The following is a 26,461-nucleotide window of genomic DNA, read 5'->3' on the forward strand; positions in this document are numbered from 1 at the left end:
CTGCATTTGCCCTACAACACAGCTACCCTCTTAGAACAGATAAAGTTTTCCAAAGCTCTCAGTGCAGGAGTACCTTACTAGGTTGGACTTGAAACCTTTCTGTATGAAAGGAAAAAGGTTGTCAGAGAATACTTTAGCAGCATCAAAATAAAATCATGAAAATCTAAAGTATAAACAACAGAAAACTAGAATGGCAGAGATTTGAAGAAATTAAGAATATATATAGCCAAGAAACCTAGAAAGAGTTTTCGTAAAATGACACTTACTCTGGACTCTGGTGGTATTCCCGAGGTTGAAGGAAAAAACCCTAATATTAAATTTCCAGTGTCTTTGAATTAATTTGTATTAATATTACCAGAGTGCCTCACAACAAGAACAAAATGTCATGACTACAGAAAGACGTGAGAAGCATATGCCTCCACCACAGATCAAAACAGAAGGATGAAAAACGCCGGGGTTAGGCAACACTGAACTCACAAATACTGAATCGAGGTGTACTTCCATGCACGTTGTCTTCTAGCCTCAAAATCATCCCTTTTCCACAGGAGTCATCCAAGGCTGTGACTCACAGAGAACTCCCTCATGCCTCTCAAACCAGGCATACACACAGACATTTGTAGGCTCAGGACCCAGCATTTTAACTACACCACATGTCACACAGACATTATTTTTAAATTTCCATAGTTGGATATGATTCTATCTGACTCATGTTTAGATTTACTAGCTGCATGTATTGATACTGGCAAGTATTAAATCTGCTTTTCTCTCTGGAATGTTTGGATTATAACTTCTCTAGAAATTTCTTTGTGGTTTAGTATTTAGCTATATTTAATGATAGTGCCATATGCAATGTATTATGTGACAGTTTTATTACTAGGCACTCATTGCTGGACTAGACCAAAAAGTAGGTGATAAAAGTGATAAAATGAAGCATCTTCAGATGGTGGTCCTGCCATCTCACATCCCTTCCTCATCCAGATGTAGGCTGCAGCCTTTCCTGGTAAGGTGGTTTCTGTTAGTTCTGAGATTATTTTTTAGGTGAATTCAGAGAGGGTGTAGATGGAAAAGGAGACAAGGTGGGTGTAGATGAACCAATATAAAAATGATGTTATCAAAAGGTATCAAAATATGGGGAGAGAAGGAAAGAGGCTGGAAAAAGCAGCCAGCGCAGGATGATGAACACCCACTTGGGCTTCCAGATAACTCGGATGAACTTCCCAGTTTTGTATGTGTATCCTCTTCACAATTTTTCCGGAAACCATATGCAACCAGAGGCATAGCATCCCCAGAGACAGAACACACTTTGCACTACTCTGTGTCCAGTGGTCTCTTGTCAATGAAGCATTCACCATCCCAGCTGTTTTCTCAGCTTCCCTTGCTATGAAATTTTGGTGTTAGTTAATAAGTAGATCTCAGTGGGAGCATTTTCACAGAGGGCTGCAGTTGAAGTTTCCATCATCTCTCTGTGTGACTGCTTAGCAACATGCTGTTCTAGCAGGCATCTGGCAATCTTTCACGTCCTCCAACAGCTTTCAGTACTTCCTTCCTCTAGCCCATCATTAAACAGGTGCTTTAAGTAGATCACAAAAAATTATCTTTTGGAAAACCTTGAACCCTCTGGATGAGGGTGAGAACGAAGCAGTTCAATCTTTGCTTCCGGTGAATGAACCATGTTTCAACTGCAGGAGTGCATGGCCGGACTATGGTGCCACGCTATGACTTATGTGTCACTCGTCTGAAGCAGAGAGCAGCACGTGTCCTCAGCAAAGACACGCTGCTCACTGCTGCAAACTTGTCTGTTGGCAGGGAAGACGCCATGCTGGAGGCTGACAGGCCACTTCCATAGTGGATAACTTTATATCTTCATATCCATGCACAAACGCTCAGATGTCTGTCGAACGTAGGGTTTACAAAGCTTCCCACTCCCACCAACTCATGAGGGCTTGGTTTCTCCAAAAGTCAGGTACCAAATTTCTCAATGTTCATGAGAGCTGAATATGGCTCTCATCATACCATCAACATGTATTTGCTAGTTCTAGGGGAAAAATCTCTGCATTTCTTTGATTCCCACCTCTACTGCTCTCTCAAAGCTGCAGAGCACAGGACACGACATCTTCAGCCAGGCAGAGCCTGGAGAAGGGACACCTCTGACATGAAACCAAAGTAAAACAAATTATGTTATTGACTGACAATTAATTTTGACTGTTTCATTACCCATCATACCTCCAAATTAATTTATTCTTAATCTGATCTCTTATTTTCAGCAAATTACAGAAAGGATGATTGCTTTTAATTAGTCTCCGTGAGTTACCACTCAGAGAAGTATTAGACAATTAATATATAAGGTTGTGGTGCTCTAAATATCAAATATATAACATGATGGGAGAAAAAAAAATTAGTAGCACAGATGGGTCTTTACACTTCCACTGTCAGTTCTGTACTTGCTATTTTTATGATGATCCAGTAGCTTGTCATTATAGAAATCTGATTTTAAAAATTAAGTGAGAGCAATACACATTTTAAAATGTTTTGTTGTGAGAGTTGAGGCACATGCCTCTCAATACCTGCAAGGTGGTTCAAACAACTCATAGGGAGCCCTCTTATTATCAGGATGGTAAAAGAACATAAGTGGAGAAAAATGATAGGAAAGCAAACTGTCTTGGAGTAGAACATTGGATACAATTAGAAAAAACAACAGTATTTTGTGTAAATTAGGCCTTCCTCAGCCAAGCCCAAAAAGCCTGTCAGTTCTTCCAGCTGTTTTGAGTGGCTCTAGTAAAAGATAGTCCTTTTTTCCTACAAATCATACCTCTTCTGACAAAATAATCACCTGTTAGTGAATTCTAGTCATCTTACAGCCATTTTTCTCAATCATAATTTGCTATGGTTTTTATCAGTATGTAGTAAGACTTGCTCATAAAAGAACAAATCCCTAAAAAACACATTTTTCCAAACTCTTCATATATCACAGAGTAATAGTGATCCTACCCTACTGCAATCTACTCCTGCATACAACCATTTCCACATTTATGAACTGCCTTCACTGGACTCATCTGAGAAGTTTTTTAATTTTAAAGAAAATTTAAAAAATAATTTTAAATTTTTTTTTTTTTAAATTACCAATTTCTTTCCTGTCTATCTCCTCTTTCTTATTGTTGTCATTGATTTCCATATGTGTTTTAAACTCTGTAAATCTCTCTACTCTACAGGATTGAATATTCTCCATATTAAATTATCATATGGGTTCATCAAGCTCACTACCACTGGGGCAACTGCCAGGGCTGGTTAACATGAAGGGTGGCAGAACACAATCCTTGGTCTCTGCAGCACATATGTTCTGTCACACAAAAGCCCTTCTGCACCAAGCTCCAGACAAACTGAGTGTACACTTGGATATGAAAGCAGTTCAGCTTTCTCACCACAATAGTGGGATACTCCATGCAAACATTGCTCTCTCCTAAAATAATTCAAAGAGAAAGAAAATAAGGAAGAAAAAGTTATCTTAAAGAAGAAAAAGATATCTTAACCTGTACACTAGCATAAAAATCAGCAGGGATGCCAGGATTTTTTTCCTGTTTATGTGAGACCTACCAAATCCACTCTGCAGCTTCAGATTTGCCTGTGAATCTACATATTTAACAAGACACCCAGCAATGAAGTCTTTAATTCTTGCACTTCAGTATCTTCCCTCCCATCTGACACTATCTTGTTCTTAATATTCTACTTGCAGCAATTGCTCAGTTATAATGTGTGTGCATCTCTGGTAGCACTGACTCATTCCTTCTTTAATTATTGCTGCAGAACCACACTGGATACTGCTCCTTTTACCCCAGTCATAGCTAAAGAACAGATTAAATTGCAAGAGAAAACCACAGAGCAAAGAGTACCAAATAACAACCTCTCCAAGTTTTCACTGACCTATAGTGAACAAAGGGTCTATGGGTTTAGTTGAACAATCACATCTACCATTCATATTTGTATGTAAACGTGAAAATTCTGAACAGTTTAACAACAACTAATTAGCAGTCAAAAGCTCAGATGAGCACAAAATTCTTGCAAGTACAGACTTGAAAGCTATTTACTAAGTTGAAATATATATACTAACACAAATTCATCATAAATCATTACAAATTTATAGAAGTCTCTTCACACAGAGGATCTACAAATAAAATAAGACATTTTAGGCAAGAGCAAACCTAAATTACATTTTTATGTAGCCTAAGAAAACATCACTTCAGGGCTCAGATGAAGCTCAATAAATCCCATAATGAGAGACATGAAAATTAAAAATTTCTCAGTCTGGATGGTCTATAATGGAGCAGTGAATCAGATAATGGATTCTTGTTCTGGTAAGAACATTTTCTCTGTCCAGTTCTTAACCAGACAGTAGACAGATATATGGTCAAAGAAGTTCTTTCTCAGGCTGTTGAAATACACTTTCCAATTGTAGTGTCCAAAGCATGGAGCAAAGTTTACAGCCCCTAATACATGTCCTTTCATACCTACCATGCTTCCTTCCAACAGGGAAAAACCAGAGCAAGCCAGAGAGAAAAAGTTTCTTGGCCTTCACAAAGCTCACTGCCATGACTTAGTGCCCTAACACATGCCAAATCCTGGGAAATGTACTTTCATGCACCCATTTCTGCAAGCAGCAACTGTGGTTGTTCAACAAGCTCAAAGGCAGGGCTCTTTGCAAGTAATCTGTGTTTTTCTGACCAGAGGGAATTTATCAATCTGTGGTACAATAAAAGCATCAATCGGTATCTGCAGGCCAGTCTGAAGAGATGAAACAGTTTAATCTAGCAATGATGCTGGCAGATTCCTAAAAGCATTTGATGATTTCAGCATATTCCAGTCAAGAACTGGAGCAGGCCACCCAGGGGAATTACTGTACCTGGAAGTGTTTAAAAAACATATAAAGCGGCACTTGAGGACACGGTTTAGTTGGTTAACAGTTGAACTACATCTTCTCCAACCTCAAATGTTCTGTAATTATAAGATTCTATATTTATGTCCAAATCTAAGACTATATTCAGACTGCCAACAAAACTTTATAGTGGGTGCCAAAAAATGTATAATCAAAGACCTTTTTAAGCAATTAAAATTAACAGACTTGTTGCCTATAGAGGATGTTACCTACTTAAAATTTGAAATGAGAAGCTCCAATAACTCCTAACATTACTTTACCTTATTTAACTAAAAATTATAGAGTAAGAACAAAAGATTTGCCACTACAGCAGAAAAAACTTTCCTGTCTTTTTAAGTTAGTTTGTTGCTGAATTTTTAAAATAGTATTCAAATATTACACAAAAATAGATTATGTAAATTAGAAGTAGTACAGATCCTTAACGTGAGAGAACTTTTATGCCAAAATATTTTTTTTTTGAGAGCTAGGAAATAAAAAGTTAGCAGTTTTAACTGCTAACAAGACATCTTTCTAATAGGTTGCGAGTTAAACTGAGCAGTACAGACACTTGGGATGCTTGGCTCAGTTGTTAACCTTATGACCCAAAATAATTGCTTCCAAGAGTTTGTTATCTAAATAAACAAGACAGAAAGCAGCCAAACAGCACAGAGACCATCACAATGGATGACAAGCACCATGCAAACAAGCCTCAAGCACCTGCAAGCCAAACTCATCCATCCATCCTTACTTTCCCTAGTACCAGTTTGGTGCCACACTCTCCAAAGAACACAGCTAAACTGAGAAAGTCACAACTAATACATGACCCAATAATATGACTTCAGAATCTAAGTCTGCAAAATTCACAGGTGAATGAATAATCCTCACTATGGCTAACTGTGGTGGTTGAAAAGTTAAAAAAGACAACTAAAATACTCTGACTTTGGAAAAGAAATTGTAGAAAAGAGAAGAGAATTTTCTTCCTGTGCAGTCTCTTCAGACAGAAGAGGTTTGCACAGGTTGACACAATGCTAACAAATAACTAACAGCAACCTGATCTTTCAATCTTACCCCCCCAAAAAACCCTTTCCTGAGCTAAAATAAGCTGCACAACTAATGCCAGTGACAGAATGGGGTTTATTTGTTAGGCCCACAAGTAGCAAGTGTTGTCAATCTGTTCTGGAGAGGTATTTAATTCAGATTATATGCCTGGAGAAAGGAAATGAGATGAAAAATCTACACAGCAACATGTGATGACAGTGAAGAAGCAATTATTCAGAAGTCACAGTTGGAGCCTGTTATCAGTGACAAGGAAGAGCTAAACCAACATACCTAATTCTTCCTTTCGGTTACAACTTCGGAATTCCTCATGACATTCTAGCAGGTACAAAACACCGCCAGTGTTTTCAAATCATAACGTCTTTAACCAGATATAGGTTTAAAATCAGACACTAGAACTAAAAATGCATAATTTATAAAGAATACCAGGTTCTGTGGAATGAAAACAGTGCTTACATTCAAAGCATTAAAGGTCACATCAGTATAGATGGATTTTGTAAAGTGTTTAAATTTTCAAGATTGCAGTTCTTTTTTCTGCTCACACTGCTAAAAACAGTCTTTACTATCCCTCTTAATATTAGAGTAATACTCCCATACCCACAGTATCTGAGCATATTGAATTACTTATTTCAGATGGACAACTGTTTTTTGAGTAAGGATGCTTGCAGGTAAGGATCTGAAAACATAACCAAATTTCAGTCCAGGGAGGCTTGAATTTACACAGCTTGTGTTGTTGCTATGGAGCAACCACAGCAAAGATGTCCAAATGAAGTAGGGTCTTGTCTTTAATTACACTTGACTTTCTCCATACCCTGGTTACTGGTACAACAAAACTCATCAGAATCCCACACAGCTGCAGAAAAGGGAGGAAGTCAGCTAGAAGAGGATGATTTTCAGAAAGTAAATTGGCCAGAAGGAAAAAGATGTTGTTCTCCTCAATCCCTCTGTGCAAGCCCAGACTAAAATTCTAACCACTATTACTCAATATAAGAACACCTTGAGCAAGAGAGGAACTCATCATATATTTTACAGGTTAATGGCTATACTACCACACAATTTATTTGCTTTTAGCTGGTATCTAGTAGACAATTATCCTCCCTTTAGCTTACACTGCATTTTTTCACACCTGGAAAAGTATTTATTCATTGGTGAAACCCAACATGACCAGAAGGTGGATAACACACATATAAGACTTTTCTACACCATCACCTAAATCATGCACCCCCCTAGTTTTCCTTACTACCTATCTTACTCTTAATTTACAATTAACGTGTGCCTGCTGTAACTGTCTGCTTCTGCCAAGTGAAAAATTGAAGTAATCAGACTGTAATGTTGTACTGAACAATTATATTTGCACTAGCAGTTCAAATTAGTATTCATCAATTTTATCATCTTGATCTCGTACATATACCTGCATATGCAATGCTTGTTGCAGTAGCAATAGACTTGTGCACTTGAAAAACGTGGATTTTTAACACTCACTGAGATACAAACTACAACTTTGCCTGCAGCCATACCAACTCAGGCAGCTCTTGCAAAAGGATGACACCAGAGGGTGAGATTCTCCAAAGCACAAGAGGATTCAATACAGACAACAAACACTGAAAGAAGTTAATGGCTTTTGTTAATTTCCCCTTTGCCTGTATTTCTACCCAGCTTTCCTTCTGGTTTTCAGTTGGTTTTTTTTAATGGAACCAAGCTGCTGGCAGTAATGAGAAATCTAAAACATAGAGAGTTCTCCTTGTATGAAAAGGAAACACTTTCATAAAATGCTAATGGACATTCCCATTTGCTGAATAATATTTTGCTCCATAATGCTGTTGGCACAAGGCAGCAGATTTTATACTAGTGGCAGTTCACTTCAAGAAATCTTTAAGGTCTTTTAGGCTATCAGTACTACATCCTTTCTATATTCTTTGGGAGAAAAATAAAAGGTTATCTTTCTGATTCCATCAAAATAGAATCAACTGGTAAACCTGACAGGCAGCTGGGAATGGTACCACCAAGTCTGTGTGAAAACGTTTGGGTGAATATGGGGTAAAGGGACCACCTAGGACAACTGACCCCTTTCTTAAGCAGAACTTAGCTCCAATTCAGCACACCACTGAAATATCGAGGGCCAGCTATGCCGCATGAGCACTAGTGCCTGCCCTGCTCCCACCAGCCAGAATGTCAAGGGATATTCCTGGCACTTGGGATGTACAGGTGATGTGTACATCAACCAAAGCCTCAGCAACACAAGCAACCTTCTTCTGATCTAAATTCCCAGGGAGATAAACCACCTCATCCTACACCCAGATCAACATGATAGGCAGTGTGTGATTTATATCAGACAGTTGCTTACCTGGTATAAAAACCACATGCTATTCGGTCTGGAAAAACTGCTCAACATCCAGAACTCAAATGCCTACCTTCTAATAGTGATCAGAAAGCAGAAATTCCAGCTGATAGCAAGCTTTGCTTTCAAAGGGGACAACATGCCCCCATGCTAGTCTTATGAGTCCCCACCCAAAAAAACCCCACAAAACCCACACAAATCTATGATGGATTACAGTTGCCCTTCCCTCTTTAAAAGCTGCTTCTGCTTAGCAGCTCAACTAAACAAACTGGAAACAGCTGTGAATAAAGCAGCACACAAAGATAAAGAGCTTAACATGGTCAAAACTTACCAACAGAGCATCCTGAGGAGATACACACTGTGAGCAGGTACTTTTATTTTGGTCTCCAAACCATGCCCACTCAGTGACTCAGTAGAATCAAAGTGCAAAGCATTCACTTCCAGTATTTTCCAAAATCCTATGCCTCTGTTTGCTTATAGGATTTGAGATTCTCATGGTTGGTTACACCACTCCTTATCCAATTAAAAAAATAAACAAAAAGGGAGCAGGAAATAATTCCATTCATCCCAGCATTCTGCACACAGTGTAACCCTACTTGGCAATTCTTCCATGTACCCTTTCCTTTATTGATAGCAACAAGGTTTTGTAACCTGGGAATGGAAATGGCCATGATCAGGAGGCTCAGAAACCCTTTTCTAATCAGCCAGTGATGAGAAATCTGAATAAAGAAAGCAAAATTCTGTTTCATTAGCACACTGGCATTAACAGAGTAAGCTGTGAAAACTTCACTGCTCATTTGCAGTGTAAATTGAGGACTGTCACAACTGACAAATTGACATTTTCACTCCACAGCACGACTTGAAGTTCCAAGAAGAACTGCTTTAAGCATAGCCTGTTGTTTAAGAAATTACCAAAGGTAATGGAGTGATGGAAAGCTGCAAACCTGGCAATTTGTTTTAACGCAACTATTTTCAGGTTTTGAGCAAAAAAAGAAGATAAAAGCTGAAAAAGTGCAAGTACATCAAACTGCAAAAATGGTACAACTTTCTTCTTGCTTTGCAAGATCCAGCAATAAATAGACAACACCCCAAAACAAAACTGTCAGTGCTGCTTAGCAGGAAGCTTATCAAAGACATTTAAAAGGCTTTTTTTAATGAAAACCCAATTTTAATGAAGTCACATCAGTGTGGAAGAACATTCCAGGTGGTCAGAAAATACATTCCAGAACAAAAATCTAGTCAGAAACTCAGTGTTATGAGCAAAGTAAGTTGTTGGCAGAGCTCTGAATCTAAATTCTAAAAGAATAAAAATGTGTAAAAAGAAAGATGAGGACAAAAAATATATGAAATTTCACTGATGCCACCAGCTTCCCTAAAGAGACAGTATCCATTCATACCATTCATATCCATTGCCAAGTTTCTTGTCCAGAATTCAGAAGTTACCAGATTAAAAAAAAACCCTCCCTTGTACATTCACACAACTAAGAGGCTAACCTGTTCTAATACAGCTGATAACTTAATAGTACCAATATCACCAAAATATCAGACCCAGGATAGGGCCCACAGAACAGGCAAGTGCCTGCAATCTAACACGTCTGCCCATCAGATTCCTGTGTATCAAACCAGAGCTGGTAGGGGAAAAAAATATGTCTCTGTATAATTAAAGCTCTGTATCATCCCACAAACTTGAACTTTTTCAATTTCAGAGCTACCCTTGGCATTGTTGAGTATTTTCTTAGTCTCAATCATTTTGGTCAGTGAGGCTCAATTTGTTTTTTGTGATTTTTTCATTCAATTAAATTTTTTTTTTTTTTACATAAAAGCATTCAATGTCTCTAACTGAGCTCTTCATCTAATATAATTTCCTTTCAGCTCTTCACCATTGTCCTTCCTCCACCACTGTCCCGGGTTCCCTAGCTCTCAGTAGTCTTATCCTAATTATTGCTCCTGTATCTTGTACAGTCCAAGTATTATTTCTTCAGCATTCCAGTCAGATAAACCCTCTTTCCCACTGCCTGAGCAAATGCAGGAGAAAATTGAGGGCATAGTGGTAATACACTTTCAGCTCACTCTTCCTGGGAGAAATAATTACAGAGGAAATCTTGTTTAGTCGCTATTGCCCTGGGAGAGAGTATGCTCAGTTCAGATGAAATACTTGGAGAACTGTGTTGCCAAATCCTAACAGGTCTCTCCAGAGCACAATTGAAGCACTATTTGTCATCAACAAATAACTGGGTCAAATTCAGACACTTCTTCAAAAGTGCAACAAAAGAAGCAAAGAAAATAAATTAAAATGAAGCAAATAAGAGACTAAAAACCTAATTTAGTTTCAACTATTAAGGACAGGATCACAGGGACAGGAAGGTAAGCACAACACTAACCCGGGGGAAAGACTGAGTTCTGAAGAAATCTCAAGGAGATTTTTTTTTAAACTAAAAAATTCTTTCTGCTGACATCTTATCAGATGAGATATACATGTTTAGCTCACTTTGACAGTCAATGTGACTCTCAGGAGGGCAGCAGAAGTCTTCAATAGAGTCCTCTGCAAAGCAAGAGATGGAAGGAGCACTTCCACTTCAATCCCCAGTGACCCCTGTAGCATGTCTCTTACTACCACATTTTCACAGACCGTAAATTTTAACCACTTTTTTGTTCTGTATTGCTCTGCAGCTGGTCTTATCAGCTGCTTATACTCAGCCTTGCCACACAGATACTCCTGCAAGAAGCTCTGGGATGTCTGGGCATGTGCAGCCAGGCTATCAGTAGAGGCTGAGATCCTCGAGCTTGCCTTGATGAAGATTATTTCTAGTAGAGGAGCCCTGAAAGAAACAGGTCCTATACTCCAATGTCTACCAAGAGTTAAGTTCATTTAAGTAATGGAAACAATTGCAGATTTAATTACTGATATGATGGAGAAAAGTCACATATCAGAATATTTTTCAGGCAAATGTATTTTATGGGGTTTTTTTGTTTGTTTGTTTGGGTTTTTTGTTTGTTTGTTTTGTTTGTTTGGTTTTTTTTTTTTTTGTTTTGTTTTGTTTTTTTTTTAATTTCAGGAGTTTTTCTCCAATCTCCTCCTCAATCACCTCAGCATTTGCACTTCATTTTCTTTTGCTTGCTTCTTCTCTCTTCTCTTACAAATACATAAAGAGAAATCCAAATATTTACACTCTGATAAGCTGCAGTCTTTTAAAATGAAAGTTTTATGCTCATCTTCAAAATCCTTGTCTCTTCTTTGGTGGCACAAAAAAGTAACATGTTCTAAGATAAGCATGTGAGGTTTCTTACTTTTCTGAACTAGGAGAACAAATTTTTCAATGTCATTTCCACGTTTTCAGCTTTATGATTATCTGACATAATGGGTAACACATCTCATTATGAACAATATTTGTCTTTTTGTAACGTCAAAAGAGTTTTGTATATTTTAGTTGTCAGCACATTATTCTGTTACCTTGTATTTCAAAAATGTAGTGGAATGGTGCCAGAAGGGACAGTTTTAGCAGCAGGACTTTATTATTGTTTCAAATCAACAAGCAATGTAATAAAACTTTCTAAAAGACCCTGCCTTCACAAACAAGCCTTATGTCCAGCCAGTGGGAAAATGACAGTGGAAATGATTCCTTACAGTGAAATTGCATTTGAAGATGCATAACTAATTGCAGCTTTAACTAACATTAAAAATGACAAATCATGTTGAAATTTCTAGTCAAAAACATAAATCTATTTTTCAGTATCTTAGCTGCTTGCTATTCACATCTGTTCCCTAAAGTATAAATATTTACAAAATTTTTTTTCTTTTCATATTTCTGTTGGGGTTTTTTTGTTGTTTTAATATTCACATTCCTTTTCACACTTTAATAATGGTTGCTACGCTTTTGGACCCCAAAACCCCATTTTCCCATAGCTAGCTGCAGGAACCTAAATGACTTTAGTCATGAATGAACTTCTCAAGAGGTTCAGTTTCCAGTGAACACGAGATGTTGAGATTGAAAATCGAGGGCTGGTGGCAAAGAAAGTGGAAAAGGACAATAAGAAAATATGTGTTCTTTCTTTATATTATTGTTGGACCCAGTTTTTAGCAACTGCTGGATTTGGACATCGATGGGGCTGTGATGCATCCTTGAGGGCTAAGGCATTAAAGGAGCTCTGTGTGAAAGGATGCACTCTGGCAAGCCACAGATACCAGCGAGGTTGCTGGCACTGCCACGGTGCTCTCAAGTGCCATCCAACACACTCCATCTTCCAGGAGGCTGAACAAGCACTCTTCCCATATGTCTACCTTGCAGTGCTTGAAAAAATCATTACAGACTGGCTGGAATAAGAGTGGAAATAATGCAGTTCTTTTAGATGAAGATCCATAGCAGGCTAGTAGAGGTTCTCACAATGCAGTTTCTTGTATTACAGAGGACACTACATTTTTTATGTGCTGTGACACCAGACATTTGGGAAAACAACTTGCTGAGCCTTGGCATGTCTTCTTTGTTTTTTCACTTTTCCAGACACAGGTCTCAAGCTTCAAAATGACAGGCTTCCTTTTCTACCGTGCTGCCAACATAAAACTTTCCCCACCCCTAAAACATAAATCTGAGAGAAATCGGGGTGTGTACAGGTTGTGTCTGTATGCCTGTTTCTGAGTTCAGCTGCCTATTGAAGGAAATGATCCAGAGGTTACAAACCACACCTAGTGCCAGCAATGAGCTCTCAGAACAAAAAGAGGAGACATAAAGGTAATTTCCCCTCCTACTCAGCACTATCTCCAGCTTTATGATTAAGTTACCATTTTTTCTTGCTTTTCTCCTCAACCTTCTTTTTTCTTTTCTTTGGTCCTGTGAGCAGAACTGATTGGATAATGACATTTGCAGGTAGACAGAAAGAGGTTCTTTTATACTTTGCAGCATGCACAGTATCCCAGGGAACAATGCAACAATATTTTTCATAGATAATTTTGTATTCCTATTTCCCTCTGCTACCTTTTCCCTCTAAGAGACCATCTGAAACCATTGCATATGCACAGACTAATAATCATGCAATTTCACATCTCTTTGTTGAGAGGAGGTATATTTGTTCTGGAAGTATATTCACAAGCAAGAACACCTAACTAAGCCAGTCAGAGCTATAACCCTTCCTGAAACAAGTTCTGTGCTGTAGCACAGTAGTAAATGCAAAGCTAAAACCAAGGCACCTGCTCTAAAGAAAGCCTTGTGAAACTGTTTGATTATGACTCTCAGCTAAATCCACTTTTTAGAAAAGATCTAGTAGCAGCATCACATCATATTGTACTCAAACTGATTTAGCTAATTTTATATTATGCATCGCAACATTTATCGAGTCGCATGAAGGATTATAACAGGCTTCAAAAAATGTTACATAAACACTAAGCCATGTTTTCTGAAATGTTGCCTCTGCTCTTGTGAGCTGGCTTTTGAACTCTGTGGACATAATGGCACCATCAGAGTGCCTTTCAGAAACCTACAGGAGAACCAGAAGATGGTTCTAGTCTGCTGCCAGCAGCCACCAAAACAGTCGATATTTTTCATGTCAGCGTTCGACACTACTGAGATACAACAAGAACAGTAATTACAAAACAGTAATTTACTGCTTAGGCAGATGCTAAAGGCTTTATTTATTACCTTCTCTCCCCAGAAACCAAATATTTGTGGGATGCAAGTGCTACTGCCAACAAAGAAAGGCTTTGCTTTCATTAGAGGAAGGTTTGAGAAATTCTATTCATAGACTACTGGTTCCATCTGAATATATCTTAGATTCTTAGATATCCAGGAAGAGTGTGGGCTAAGTGATATGGTAAAATTATAGTAATAAGTGGTGTGGAAAGTTATAAAATCTGCTGCAACACTGGAAAGCTATCATTGTCTCTAAATGGTAATAATCCCTTTTCTCATCTACAACTAGTTCTTAAGGTATAGAGACTAAAAGACATAATATTTATACATTTTATTCATATTTATCAAACCTCAACTACAGATTATTTCTGTAAAGTTGTTCAATGAATTTATAAGGTCCTGTCTTTGTCCACAGAGAATATCTGTAACTTTTGTCTGAAACCTATGGCAGCTCTCTGGAGATGCTCATAAACCGTATTTTGACTCTCTTGAGAAATTGAGTTATTATTATCATATGCCCTCTAACTGGAAGGAATGCCTTAATTTTCAAAAGTTACTCATATATGAAAAGGTACTGTTCTGAACACAAAATCACTTGCTGGCATGTAATCACACAAAGATTAAGGGGAAGCACACCCAGCTGTTCTGCTCACCACCTTTTCCCAGGTAATTCACTTTTCACCTCAGCACCACCTTCTGTCACACCACAAGCCCTGTGAACCATGGGAGAGGCGGTTCGCAGCATTAACACAACGCCAACCACGTTACAGCTTCCGTATAAACTTGTTTTCCTTGCATCCTGAGAAAAGCTCAAAAGTGCAGCTGGCTGGGAGCTTCCCATCAGAAAGGATCCATGATGGAAGAAAACCAGTCACTCCAAAGTCAAAATATTTTATGGAAGTCTTTTTTCACCCATTTTTTTCTCAGGCTGCTATCACAAAATTTGAAACAAATATTTACTGTTGCCTAGTTTGACCTGCTTCTGACAACTCTGGTTTGCAGAAATTACGTGAAATAATAATTTTCAAATGTATTTCCTATTTGGTTATCTTGCCTCTTGGGAGCAGTAGATCAGAGGCCTGGATGCCTCCTTTGCAGAACCCTGCTCTCTTCTAAGCTGGACTCACGCACAGCTTGGTAGAATCAGGTCAGTAAATTAAATCAGAAAACATTTTGATTTAGAAAAGCCTTAGTTTTACTTGGAAAAAAGATCATGAGACAAAATGTTCCACTGCTTTAAAGTAATTTTTGAACTTTTAATTCCTTGAACACTTTTCATATGTTAACTTTTATCCTTATTAGGAAGTGAAACGACTATTGTGCACTTTCTATAGGACCATGGATGCTTACAAGATAAAGTTTAGTGCTGTCCAAAGAGGGTAACATCACAAAGCTATCCTTTCAAAGTTCTTGCTTTTATTTGGTTATAACCTTTAATTTCAATTATATTTTCCAATACTTGAGGATTTTTCTCATCATGAGGAGGCTCAACTATCAAAACTATCAAGTAAGTTTGCTACGAATCAAGAAGGTAAGAATTTTTCTGTTCTCACTAAACCTGTGTTTTAGTTACTCTAGATGTGGAAAAAGATCACATGGGCACAACATTAATACATATAAATGCAGACATATTTATAATCAAACACACAAAAAATATGGTACTTTGCACTTCTACATAAACAAAGAAAAAGGGTCCAGACAACACTTGAAAAGAACATCCTCTTCCACCATAATGTAAATATTATGCAGTGGTAATTATTGCAAAGATACTACAATTCCTTATATATTACTCTCAATTTTTTTATTCTCATTATTTCATCTTCAAATTTCCATCTATTTTTGTGAATACTCTTTTGTGAGCTATGAGCTACATTAAATTTTTTAACTCCATACCCTGTGTACAATATTGTAGACAAAGGGAGGAAACTGAAATACCAAACGCTGTTTCTTTTTACACCTGCTCAGAGGGACAGTGACGGTTTCAGAATTTAGGTAAAAAAACAGTATCAAATGGGAGAACACAGGCTTTAAATTCCATACATCTCGGTCATGGTTTAATGCACATGTGCTTTAAATCATGCCCTATTTAACGCTTGTGACTGTACAGTTGATCAAATTCTCCCCAGAAAATATTTCCACAACCTCTTCCAGTCACCTGAGAGAAATGTACAGCAACATTATTTTTCTACAGAAAAATCACTCAGCTAGGGGTCCTTTACAGACAGCTATTATTTCTGCCCCTGCAGCTAGAAAATATCTCTCTACTTAAAACAGAAGATTTGGAAGATTTACCATTAACAAATATATGCACACACTGGAAATCAAAAGAGTTTCAGCTCATTGACTATAAAAAGATAATAAGCTGTGTCCTACCTATGGTGGTAATAACAGTGCCAGCAAAGAAGAAGGAACTTCCCAAGTCCCAGTGACTGATCTGAGCAGATGTGTTTCCTAAGGGTATGATTCCTGCATTTATAGCTGCCACTACCTGCTGCAAGTTTAAAAAGATTTTGTCAATATTCATGAAACAATTGGATACATATACATTAGACAGTAAATTGATTAAATCACTTATTTGATCCAAGCACTAAACCCGAAAAGTATCTGCGTTGCTTTGCTCGAGTTTTATCAGTCAGGCTACAATTTATTCTTCAGCAACCACTCCAGGCAATTCAGAAGAGCTGTAAAGTCCAGACGACTGGGGAGAATGCAAAATCCACAATATCTGTGATATTACTACCTTAGTTAGAAGGCAACAACAATTATTTTTACTACTGCAACTATTTGGTGAAGAAGAACATGCGTTAGACAAAATTTATAATGAGTTTCCACAATATTCCTGTGTTGTGTTAGGCAAGCCAATGGACTTCTTAAAAACAGTAATTTTAAAACACCAAAAAAAAAAAAAAAAAAAAAAAAGCCCATGCATTGTTCTTTATCAAATTAATTCCAAATAAAGAAAACAATTTTATATAACAGACTATTCAATTATTAAAGTGATTTCATATACAATTATAAAACTTTCGCTATAGCAACAAAAAATGCGGTCAAATACCAAACACATATCTCTATACAAATACATACTTCAGAAATGTTGTTCTTGAAAAGTTCAGTTCTAACAAATAAAACCAACAAGCTTGCCACTAGTGACATTTCCATAGTCTCAAGAAATAGCAAACTTTTCCTCTTTTAGCAGTATCAACAAGTGTAAATTCTTATTACAAAATATAGTCCTCTTTTGTTATAACACAATTGTATTTGAGTTAAAGAAAAAGTGTTTTTAAACTTCCAATAAATATTTTAAAGTATATGAGTTTTCATTTCATTCTGAAACTTTAAAACAAGATTTATTTTTAATCATGGCTTATACTATTATACTTATAATAGTTGGTGTCCAACAAAAGAAAAACAGAGGAAGCAATACCACAAAGTGAAAATAAGCATTTTAACTAACTAGTAGTTCCTGCTTGGCAAGATGAACAACAATAATTAGGTACATAAATATATTCAGTGATGGGACAGACCAGAACCATCTTTCATTTGGCCAGTCTGCTGCAGAGGAACAGTGTTGTACAGCAGTAATAATTTTTTCAGTACCAAAATACATTGATAATTTGGAAATTAAAACATTTCTGTTACTAAGCAGTGCCTACGGAAGTCACTTGATCTGGGCAGAAATTATGAAGTAAAAATGCGGGATTAACTAGGACATCTATTTTTTATTATGGGACTTAAATCTAACGTTTCCAGTTCGCCACTTTCAAAGCTCAGATGCACAAAATTTTGAAACACACTGCTGCACCTCTGCAGCCACAGGGATCTTGCTGCCAAACCTAAACCATTTCCACCATCCAGGATTGTCAACAGAAAGCCAGCTGGGGTATGTTTACACAAACTTTTAACTGCTTTAATTTTAACCGCTTATTTTTTTTTTTTTTTTTTTTTTTAAATAACAGAAAGGCAGAAATCAAAGAAGTGGGATTTTCAGTCCTACTGAGGAAGGAGAAAGGATGGGGAAAGTGAGGGGGAAGAGAGTTTAATTTTCCTTTGTGTTGGAAGGATAAATCTTCTACATTTGTACATGCTGTACGACTTGGCAGGAGCTAATACAGCAGCTCTGGTATGGCAGGTGCTTCCATCAGTGTAGGAAGGGACACATCAGACGAAGAGGCATGTGAAAAACATCCATTGAATTGATTTCATAATTTACACAACACAGATATTCCTTTCACTGACAAGGAAGTGTAAATCAGTGTGCTGCATTATACAGAGCCCACTGAGCGCAGCCTGAGCGCTGTTACATTTCAGGGGACTAAGAGCTGCCACCACAAGTCCTGGTACCTGCACATGGGAACATATTATATCTCATCCAGTGAGCACTGGATCAAGGTAATTTTTTTGAAACATTCTTGTTTCATTACACTTCTCTGTACTGGATGCAGGTGCTACCCAGAGCGATGCACCTGTTTAGACAGACTACCAAGACCAAGTTTTGTACAAATCCAGATGTAAAATGCTTTCAGGGCTCTCATCATCACTGCAGGATTTTGAAGCCAGATGTACCTCAAAGCCTTATATGAAAGGTGTTCCAATCTAAACTGCTCAACAACCCACTACAGCTATGCATTTCCTGACTTCATCTACCATACCTACATTTTCCCGGGGAAAAAAAAAATACAACTTAACCCAAAACTGCCCAAAGCAAAACAGATGGCTACAAAAGACAATTAGCTACTATTATTATGTCTCTGATTTTATCCAACTGCTAATCAGGAAAATAATCAGGGCTGCTTTCAGAGATGCTTCCTTTTCGTACAGCCTCCTAAGTTCTGACTAGGCACACTTTAGGGACTTTCTGAGTAGGAGGCTGCATCTGCATCGTGATGTTCCGATTGGCTTGGGTGAATTGCTTTGCCATTAATTTATCTAACTACTTTTGGAGCTCACTTATATTTCGTGAGCCAAGTCATTCTGTGGCAGTAAGATCTGCAAATTACTTGTGGATCATTTAAAAGGTATTTCCCTTTTGAGAGTTTGTATGTACTTAAAAGTAATTTTTTAAGTTCTTGTGTTATGAGGAACACTTGAATAGCAATTTCTGATTTGTCTCCTTCAAGAAATTAATGATCTTACAAGACCACTCAGCTTCCTCTTTTTTTTCAAACTGAAGACTTTTTCGTGCAAAATAATATGTTCACCTGTCTAAAGAAATCCGTTGTATACCACATTTAAGTATTTTTTAAATATTTTTTTTTTATTGCCAGTATTTCTCATTGACTTTCTTTGCACATTTACTGATCCATATTTGTAAATTTATTGATTGTTTTAGGCATAGTTTTAGTCATAAAGGGCCAGATGATGCCTTCATCATCATTGAGCTGTTGCTTCCAAACACACAACGTTATGCTTCTCCTATGCTGTGACCATGTTTGGGAGAAGCCAGACTAGATACCAGCAAAGCTGCTGCATTTTATTCCTCCAGAGTCATCTGTAAGAGTCTTCCTTACTAACAAGGGCGACAGGTGGTTAAGGTTACTTGTTTACTGAAGTCAATACCACTGTCTCATAAAGTCTTTTGAATGTTGCCAGCAGATTTTTTAGGAAGGGTGACTGCATTTTCAGTTCTTTGGATCAGAGGATGACTTTTCTTCTTAGTCTGGTCAGCAATCATAAGATGATCTTCATCTAAGACTATTCCCAACAAAAATTTAAGAAGAAAATAACATATTGCATAACTCCTAACACATATCTTTCAGGGCAATGATTTCAGGGTAGCATCTTCCTGACTTATATCCACTACACAAACTTACCTGGAAGATTATTAACACTTATCTAACCCAGAATAAAAACCCAGGCTTCACTAACTTCACTAAGTGCCAGCATCTGAGCCTTAGTCTTCAAGTAACAGGCTTATTATTCACTGTCAGAGCTGTCACATTCAGTTCTCTGCCACCTTAATTCTTGGTCTTTTAGCCTCTTTTTTGGCTGATGTCTTACTACTACAACAAACTTCATTTGTCATGAGTTTGACATTTTCCTTCCTTCCTTCCTTCCTTCCTTCCTTCCTTCCTTCCTTCCTTCCTTCCTTCCTTCCTTCCTTCCTTCCTTCCTTCCTTCCTTCCTTCCTTCCTTCCTTCCTTCCTTCCTTCCTTCCTTCCTTCCTTCCTTCCTTCATCCCTCCCTAAATTCTGTCACTTGAGACTTTGATCTTATCCTAGATGACAGAGTAGTGACAGTAACTGTGCATTTTGAATCTAAAAGCAGAATCATGAAAACTATGATCTGTACAGTCATTGTATGTTGCAGTCTTTAAACATTGTGTGATCATAACATGCGAACTTCTTGATTTATAAAAATTATTTTCCAGTATTAAAGTTAACTGAGCTCCTCACTGGAAATTTTCTAGTTTTTTATTCCATTTACAAAATAAATTGGTTTAAAAATCAGATTAATTTTAACAGTACAGCATTAGAACAGGCATGTGAACAGATTAAATTCTTAAATTATGCAGATTATTTCACTTGCTTTACCTTCTTTCAGAGTCTTTGTCTAGTACTTGTTTCACATGAGGTGACTGAGGACTGAGCAGAGGGTGGGTCACCCAGCACATGGCACCCAATCAAGGCCTATATGCACAATGATTTTAAAAATAATTGTATATGGTTACACTTACAGTGATATGTTTTTCTTCTTTAATTATCTTTATAATTGTGAAAAAGGCGCCTTTTTTTTTTTTTTTTTTTTTTAAGTGAAGAGAATTGAGATAAAATTTTGACACATTTAAAAATTCTTGAAAATTCCAATTTTTTGAATTAGGTGAATTCTTAGGCTGCCTCTGTGCTGTGTATTAGGATAGGCATGAAATGTGTCTGAGATCAAGTCCTGACTTGCACTACACCCACACATCCCAACTACTTGACTTTGCAGCCACATTTGGGAACAAGATTTATTAGAGTATCAGAGAAAAGAGGCAGAGATGATTAAGCCCAGAGCGGACAGGCCAGGCACAACCAGAGCTCTAAAAGCCCGTAAGCATTGCTTTCATACCACTATTTTTTTCTTTTCCTTGAAATCAGAACACTAGGAAAAGGAGTGTGAGAACACAAATCACATTTTAATTCAATGTCAGTTTTTCAATTCCTGTATAACTCAGAAACAATTTCTGGTAAATACATTGTGCAGTTTTGTGCCATTCCTGTGTTCATGCAAGCGTCTTTCTGTAGAGGCCATGCTGAACTTTGCTTTGCAGATTAAGACATAGAATACCGTGACTTTTCTTCTGTCAAAACGAGATAAAACAGTCTTTCGAGCAGCACAGTCATTTTCTAAGAGAAGACAATTCTAGGTCGGGGATTTCATCCTCTGACCCTGCAAGAAGTCAATGGCATTGACTGACAAAAGCCAGCCTGCTGGTCAGAGAGCTACCATGCACCAAGTGGGTCTGCAGAAACACAGGAAAATAAGGAGGGTTTATAAAGTGTGAAGGCTAGTCAGCTATTGTCTCACATGGAAATCAGGCAGAAATAAGTATGTGTCAAACCAGTCACTCCAATGCTCATCCCCTTGTCCCACACCAGGCTCCAAATACAGGTTTTTGTACCATCTTCCAGTCACTTCACTTCCACGAAATGATGTAACACAACAGTTCATTACTCTCAGCTCTTCTACTGAAAGATTAAAATAGAAGCACCTCAAATTATGCTTCCGATAAAACCCAGAGCGTGCTTTCTTTTGTTAACCAGCTTGTCAGGAGTTAGCTTGTGCTTCCTGGCAGTCACTTGACAAGTGATGTCAAAAAGTCAGACGTGCCTCAAAGTTTCTGAAAACCATTTCTCAGCCTGGATTTCTTCCTTCACTGCTATAGTTCTGCTGCCATTTGGCAGGGGACTCTCCCTTCACAGTATAAAGATACACCTCATATGGCCCAGCTACTGCACAAGTCCTGTGTTTCTATTTCAGCCTTTGGTTTACAAGAAATGGAAATCCTAGTTCTCAGTTCAAAGGCACACCAGGATGCTTTTAACAGTTAGCAAACAACTCTCCAGCCTCAAAACACATGGTTTTGGGTCTTGATGTTGAAAGAGATTGCAATAATATTTGTATTATAATTCTATGACTCCTTGTTTTTCTTTTTAGTTTGTATAACATATGAGTGTGCTCTACACTGGAGACTAGTACCCCACATGCTGAAGAACTGAAGGATTCTTTTCACCCTCTTTCACGGCTACTTAAACTAAAAACATACAGAAACTTAACAAAAAACATTTCTATTTCTAAATATGCATTACAAACCCCATGGGTTTCTATGTATATAAATTCTCTGTGTGCACATACACATGTCTATGCATGTATATACACATGCATGTTCAGGGAAGAAGGCTTTTTTTTGCTTCTCGAGATTACAGATTGGAAGAATTATGCAAACAGCTGTTCTGCAGAACTGACTTACTAATGAGTCATATCTGCCACCCATTCTAAGGCAAAAGAAGGCATTCAGATGCAATCAGGCTAAGCTAAGTTCTAGGTCCAAAAACTGTTCATCTGAAGGAAATGCAATTTTTACAGGTCTCAGCACCGGAAGCAGCAAAAATGTTTGAGACCAATCTTCTTGAACAAGAAGTGACAAGGGCAGATAGAATTTATTTCTTATTCTCCCCACAGATAATGCTCATGAAGGATAAAAACCGATTTTAAAAAAAGCGTTTTGGTTTAACCATTATGTAGAAAATGACTACAGAAAAGGGAGCTATCCTGTCCCTGGAGGAAATGATCCCAGGCAAGAGAAAATCTGGCAAAAAAAATCTCTCCTTCCAGGAACTGAGTACAGAACCAGAAGAGGAAGAACATCAGGAGCTTAGGCAAGGAGTACACACAGTCCAGGGACTTCTGCAACTCATCCAGATCCAAGCACAGCAGGTGGATGTCTGTGTGGAGCACAGGTCTGGGTAAGGGTGTGATCAAAGGTCTTTCACAGAGATCTCGCTTTTAATAAATTTTTCTCTGATCTAGGGATTCAGGTAGAATTTTTGGGGGGAGAAGGATTGTGGAAGGAGACAACTGCATTTGAACATTTATTTCTGACCAGAGTGAAGCAGAAAGGAGACGCAGACAAGAGAAGAAGAGATGCAGGACTGTACAAGTTAGGGCTGCCAGGACACTTAGAGTAAAGAGTACATAAAGCCCAAGTGCTCTAATGGGCAGACACCTTCCTAAGGACAGACACATGCGCAGGCCAACAATTCAAGCTACAGCTCCCGTGCCTCATGTTTTAACTGCTTTGAAAGTCCATCATTTCTTCTTTCATTGCTTTGAAAACATCATCAACAGGCAGCTCTGCTACTGATATGTGCAATTGGTCATAAGCTTCCTAACTGAAATGGAGATGGCACATTAAAAAACCTGATGCAATGGTATTTTGGGTCCTCAGATAAATAAATAAAATATAGTGCAGCCTCAATTTCTTCTATGCTGGTCTATCAATCTTTTCAAGGCTTTAAGTTTTACAAAGCATAAATGTTGCTTCCAGGCTAGGATCCTGACATGGGATAGTTCCTGCTTCCTTTTGGAGAGTCTGGAAGGAATTGCAAAAGGAGAGACCAAGAATGTTTAGGTGTCTAAACTGATATATTCAAACTATCTCAAAAAGTCCCTGCTTAGAGTACCTGTAAGCTACAGCTCACAGGACTGAAAATGTCTGCAAATGTTGAGATTCAAACAATTAATAAAATTTGCTTCAAGCTTAATAGGTCTAGTTAATAAATTTTAATCTTGTCTAAACAAATTTTGTGTTTGTCTGAAAACAAGATCTTTGCATCTCTGTGCTTTCCTGGCTTCAAAAACTGTACAGCGTGATCAAATACCATCTAATCTCTTGGAGAGAAAGGACTTACATTTCTTTATTTTAATGATTTTCTACATAATCAGGGCTCAAGGAGCTTATCTGATTGAAATGAAATATATACCTGAAAAATTATTTTCAGGCAAAAATAATTTTCTTCAGGCTACAATGCAAATTATAAAGAAGCCTGTGAAAGGGACAAAATCACTTACTGGTGGAGGTAAAACTTAATGTAGTTATCTACCTTCAACTATAAAAATGAAGCCACAGCAAATACATACTTTGAAGTAAAATATTTTTACAAGAAATTAATCGCATAAGAAGCTATGATGACTTTCTGGTAATGCCAGTTTGAAGAAAGAAACACTGCTCCCATGTCATTCATAATTATGTCAGGCTTCCCTCAAGAGAGAGATAAAGAGGTAAAAAAAGCACTTGTCCTCAAGGGAGATTAAAAAAAAAAAAAAAAAAAATCCCAACGTTGGTCTCATTCATAATCTAATAGATGAATGGAAAGAAAAGGGGCAATGCAGCTGACACAAATGTGAGATGAAAACAGGAATGGCACACAACTCTGGACCCCTGCACAGAGAGCTGTTCTCCCTGCACTGGCCACAAGCCCGCACAGAACCCAAGGAGACCCAATTTGTGGGATCCACGTCAATTCAGCTAATCCTGGAGGCTTAATCCTTTTTGTTTATTTTAAAGGCAAGCACATTTTTGTGAGCATTCAGTTTTCAGAGGAAGCCACATACCCTGAAAGCAGCTGGATTTAAAACTCTACAAAAATATTCCTGCTGAGACAACTTGGTGTAGCACCCTGAAAATTTGTTCAGATTTCAAAATGAAGATTTTATAAGTCAAGAATTACCACGCAGAGCATTTGGAACACATTAAAAGATTGTGCTTTTTAGTGTATTTTTTTCCAATTGTTAGGGTTTCAGAATAAATATATTTGAAGGACCTGTTAAAAGAACAAGAAATTAACTATGTTCTATTATTAACTTATGCTCCATTGTACCTTTACTTGAAAATGCTTCATTAATTTTCAGAATTAGCTCACTAAAATAACTATAATAATTCACACCAGCTTCCTGGGACAGCCTAGATATTTCAAATAATATAACTAAATTTTTTCTTATTTCCCTTTTTTGTACGCAAAAATAATGCATCAAACAACTTGTTTGGATATTAAAAGGATTTTTTTTTTCTATTTTGGTTTAAACAGGTCAACATGAACAAATAACTGCTGAGCAATATATAATTAGGTGGTATTTACATAAAAAGCTCTTTTCTTTCTTTTTTTCTAATCAGCTTTTTCTTTGGCAGGGGGACAAACTGTTGTTTCTAATTGCTAAGACATCCCACAACAAAAAATACTGGCCACATCCCTAAATCCTAGCAACAACATGAGTTCTGGGCAAGGAGAAAGCAAATTCATTGTTTTTTCATGGACCTTTTTTCCCCCATAGGATCTTTGGGATCCTCTAGAGGGAACGAGGTGTGTGAAACAGCAGTAATGACAATTTTATGACATTGCTGAATATCAAATTCAGTCAGGCTCACCTGTTCCCAGAGACAACCCCAGGAGGTGTCATGAAGGAAGACACAAGCATCCCGTGCCTGCACAGCGCTGCATGAGGACATGAATGCCACTGACCATCAGCAGTGTAATCTTAGTTCTCTTTACATTTGCTACCACGCACAGGTGCATAAATACAGCACGAAATTTTTCCAAGTTCTTGGCAATACATTTTGTGCATCTGAGTTTGGAAGGCGTCTCTAACATTTTAAATGCCTAGTGGCAAGCTTGCTGTAGGAAACAGTGAACAAACTAGAAGAAAATTAGAATTAGATTGAAATAATTAGATACAAGAGCTCCAGTTAGAGAATTATTTCATTCTTTAATGCTTATTGTTATTTGTGTGTATAGCTGGATTAGACCCAGGTTTCTATCAGCTTCTACCAACAGAAAAGCTCACTGGAAAGGGAAAAAATTGTTGGACGCAAGACATAAAAAATCCTTAGTGTAAATGAAGATCAGGTTTGCATACTTTGTCACACATGCATTAAATCCACACAGTCTGAACTACATTTACTCTTTTATTCTGTCACCTGACAGTTGCATTGCATTGCATGGCAGGGCCAAGTTGAGAGCAGGCACAGACAGAGAAACCAAAACATCATTCGTGATGAATGGTAGAGTGCTCTTCTCCAAAAGAAGAAATAGTAGGAAAGAACCAGGCCACATTCCTTTCTGCAGCATTATAAAGTATTAGATATCACAAATAACCTTTACCAAACCAATGCTCTCTCATCTGTTAATAAATGAGATCCTAGCAAGACCTTCCAGCTGAAACATTTTTAAAGTGAATTTTAATATCAGACCATGCACATCTTGCTGTTCTTTTTGTATTCTCATTACTCACCTAGGTAGTGTTTGTACTTTCACAAGCCTCCCTCCTGGAGTAATCCTCTAGATGTAAATTTAGATATGCCACCACTGAATGCTGTGCACTGCCCACCTCTGCACCACTGGGGACAGCATCCAGTGATCCACTTAATGCTGTTGTTAATGCTGGCTTCAGGCTACAGCAAAAGTCGAAATCGCCTCAAAAAATGGGTCTCTTGGGTGTACAGATATGCTCTGCATGACTTCTGTACATTTTTAATATGGTACTAAATGGAAGCGCTCACAAAAT

The 26,461-nt window shown here is 37.7% G+C and overlaps 1 protein-coding gene across 3 annotated transcripts in view; it reads right to left on the minus strand.

The window, feature by feature from the left end:
* KCNK2 (potassium two pore domain channel subfamily K member 2) overlaps window positions 1–26,461 on the minus strand; it is a 109,483-nt gene that overhangs the window by 44,455 nt on the left and 38,567 nt on the right. For all 3 annotated transcript variants that reach the window (XM_040059791.2, XM_040059793.2, XM_040059792.2), the window contains one exon: window positions 16,295–16,412. In XM_040059791.2, the coding sequence (XP_039915725.1) occupies window positions 16,295–16,412 (118 nt within the window). The remainder of the gene's footprint in view (window positions 1–16,294; window positions 16,413–26,461) is intronic.

The sequence above is a fragment of the Hirundo rustica genome, chromosome 3 (assembly GCF_015227805.2).
Source record: "Hirundo rustica isolate bHirRus1 chromosome 3, bHirRus1.pri.v3, whole genome shotgun sequence".
NCBI lineage: Eukaryota > Metazoa > Chordata > Aves > Passeriformes > Hirundinidae > Hirundo > Hirundo rustica.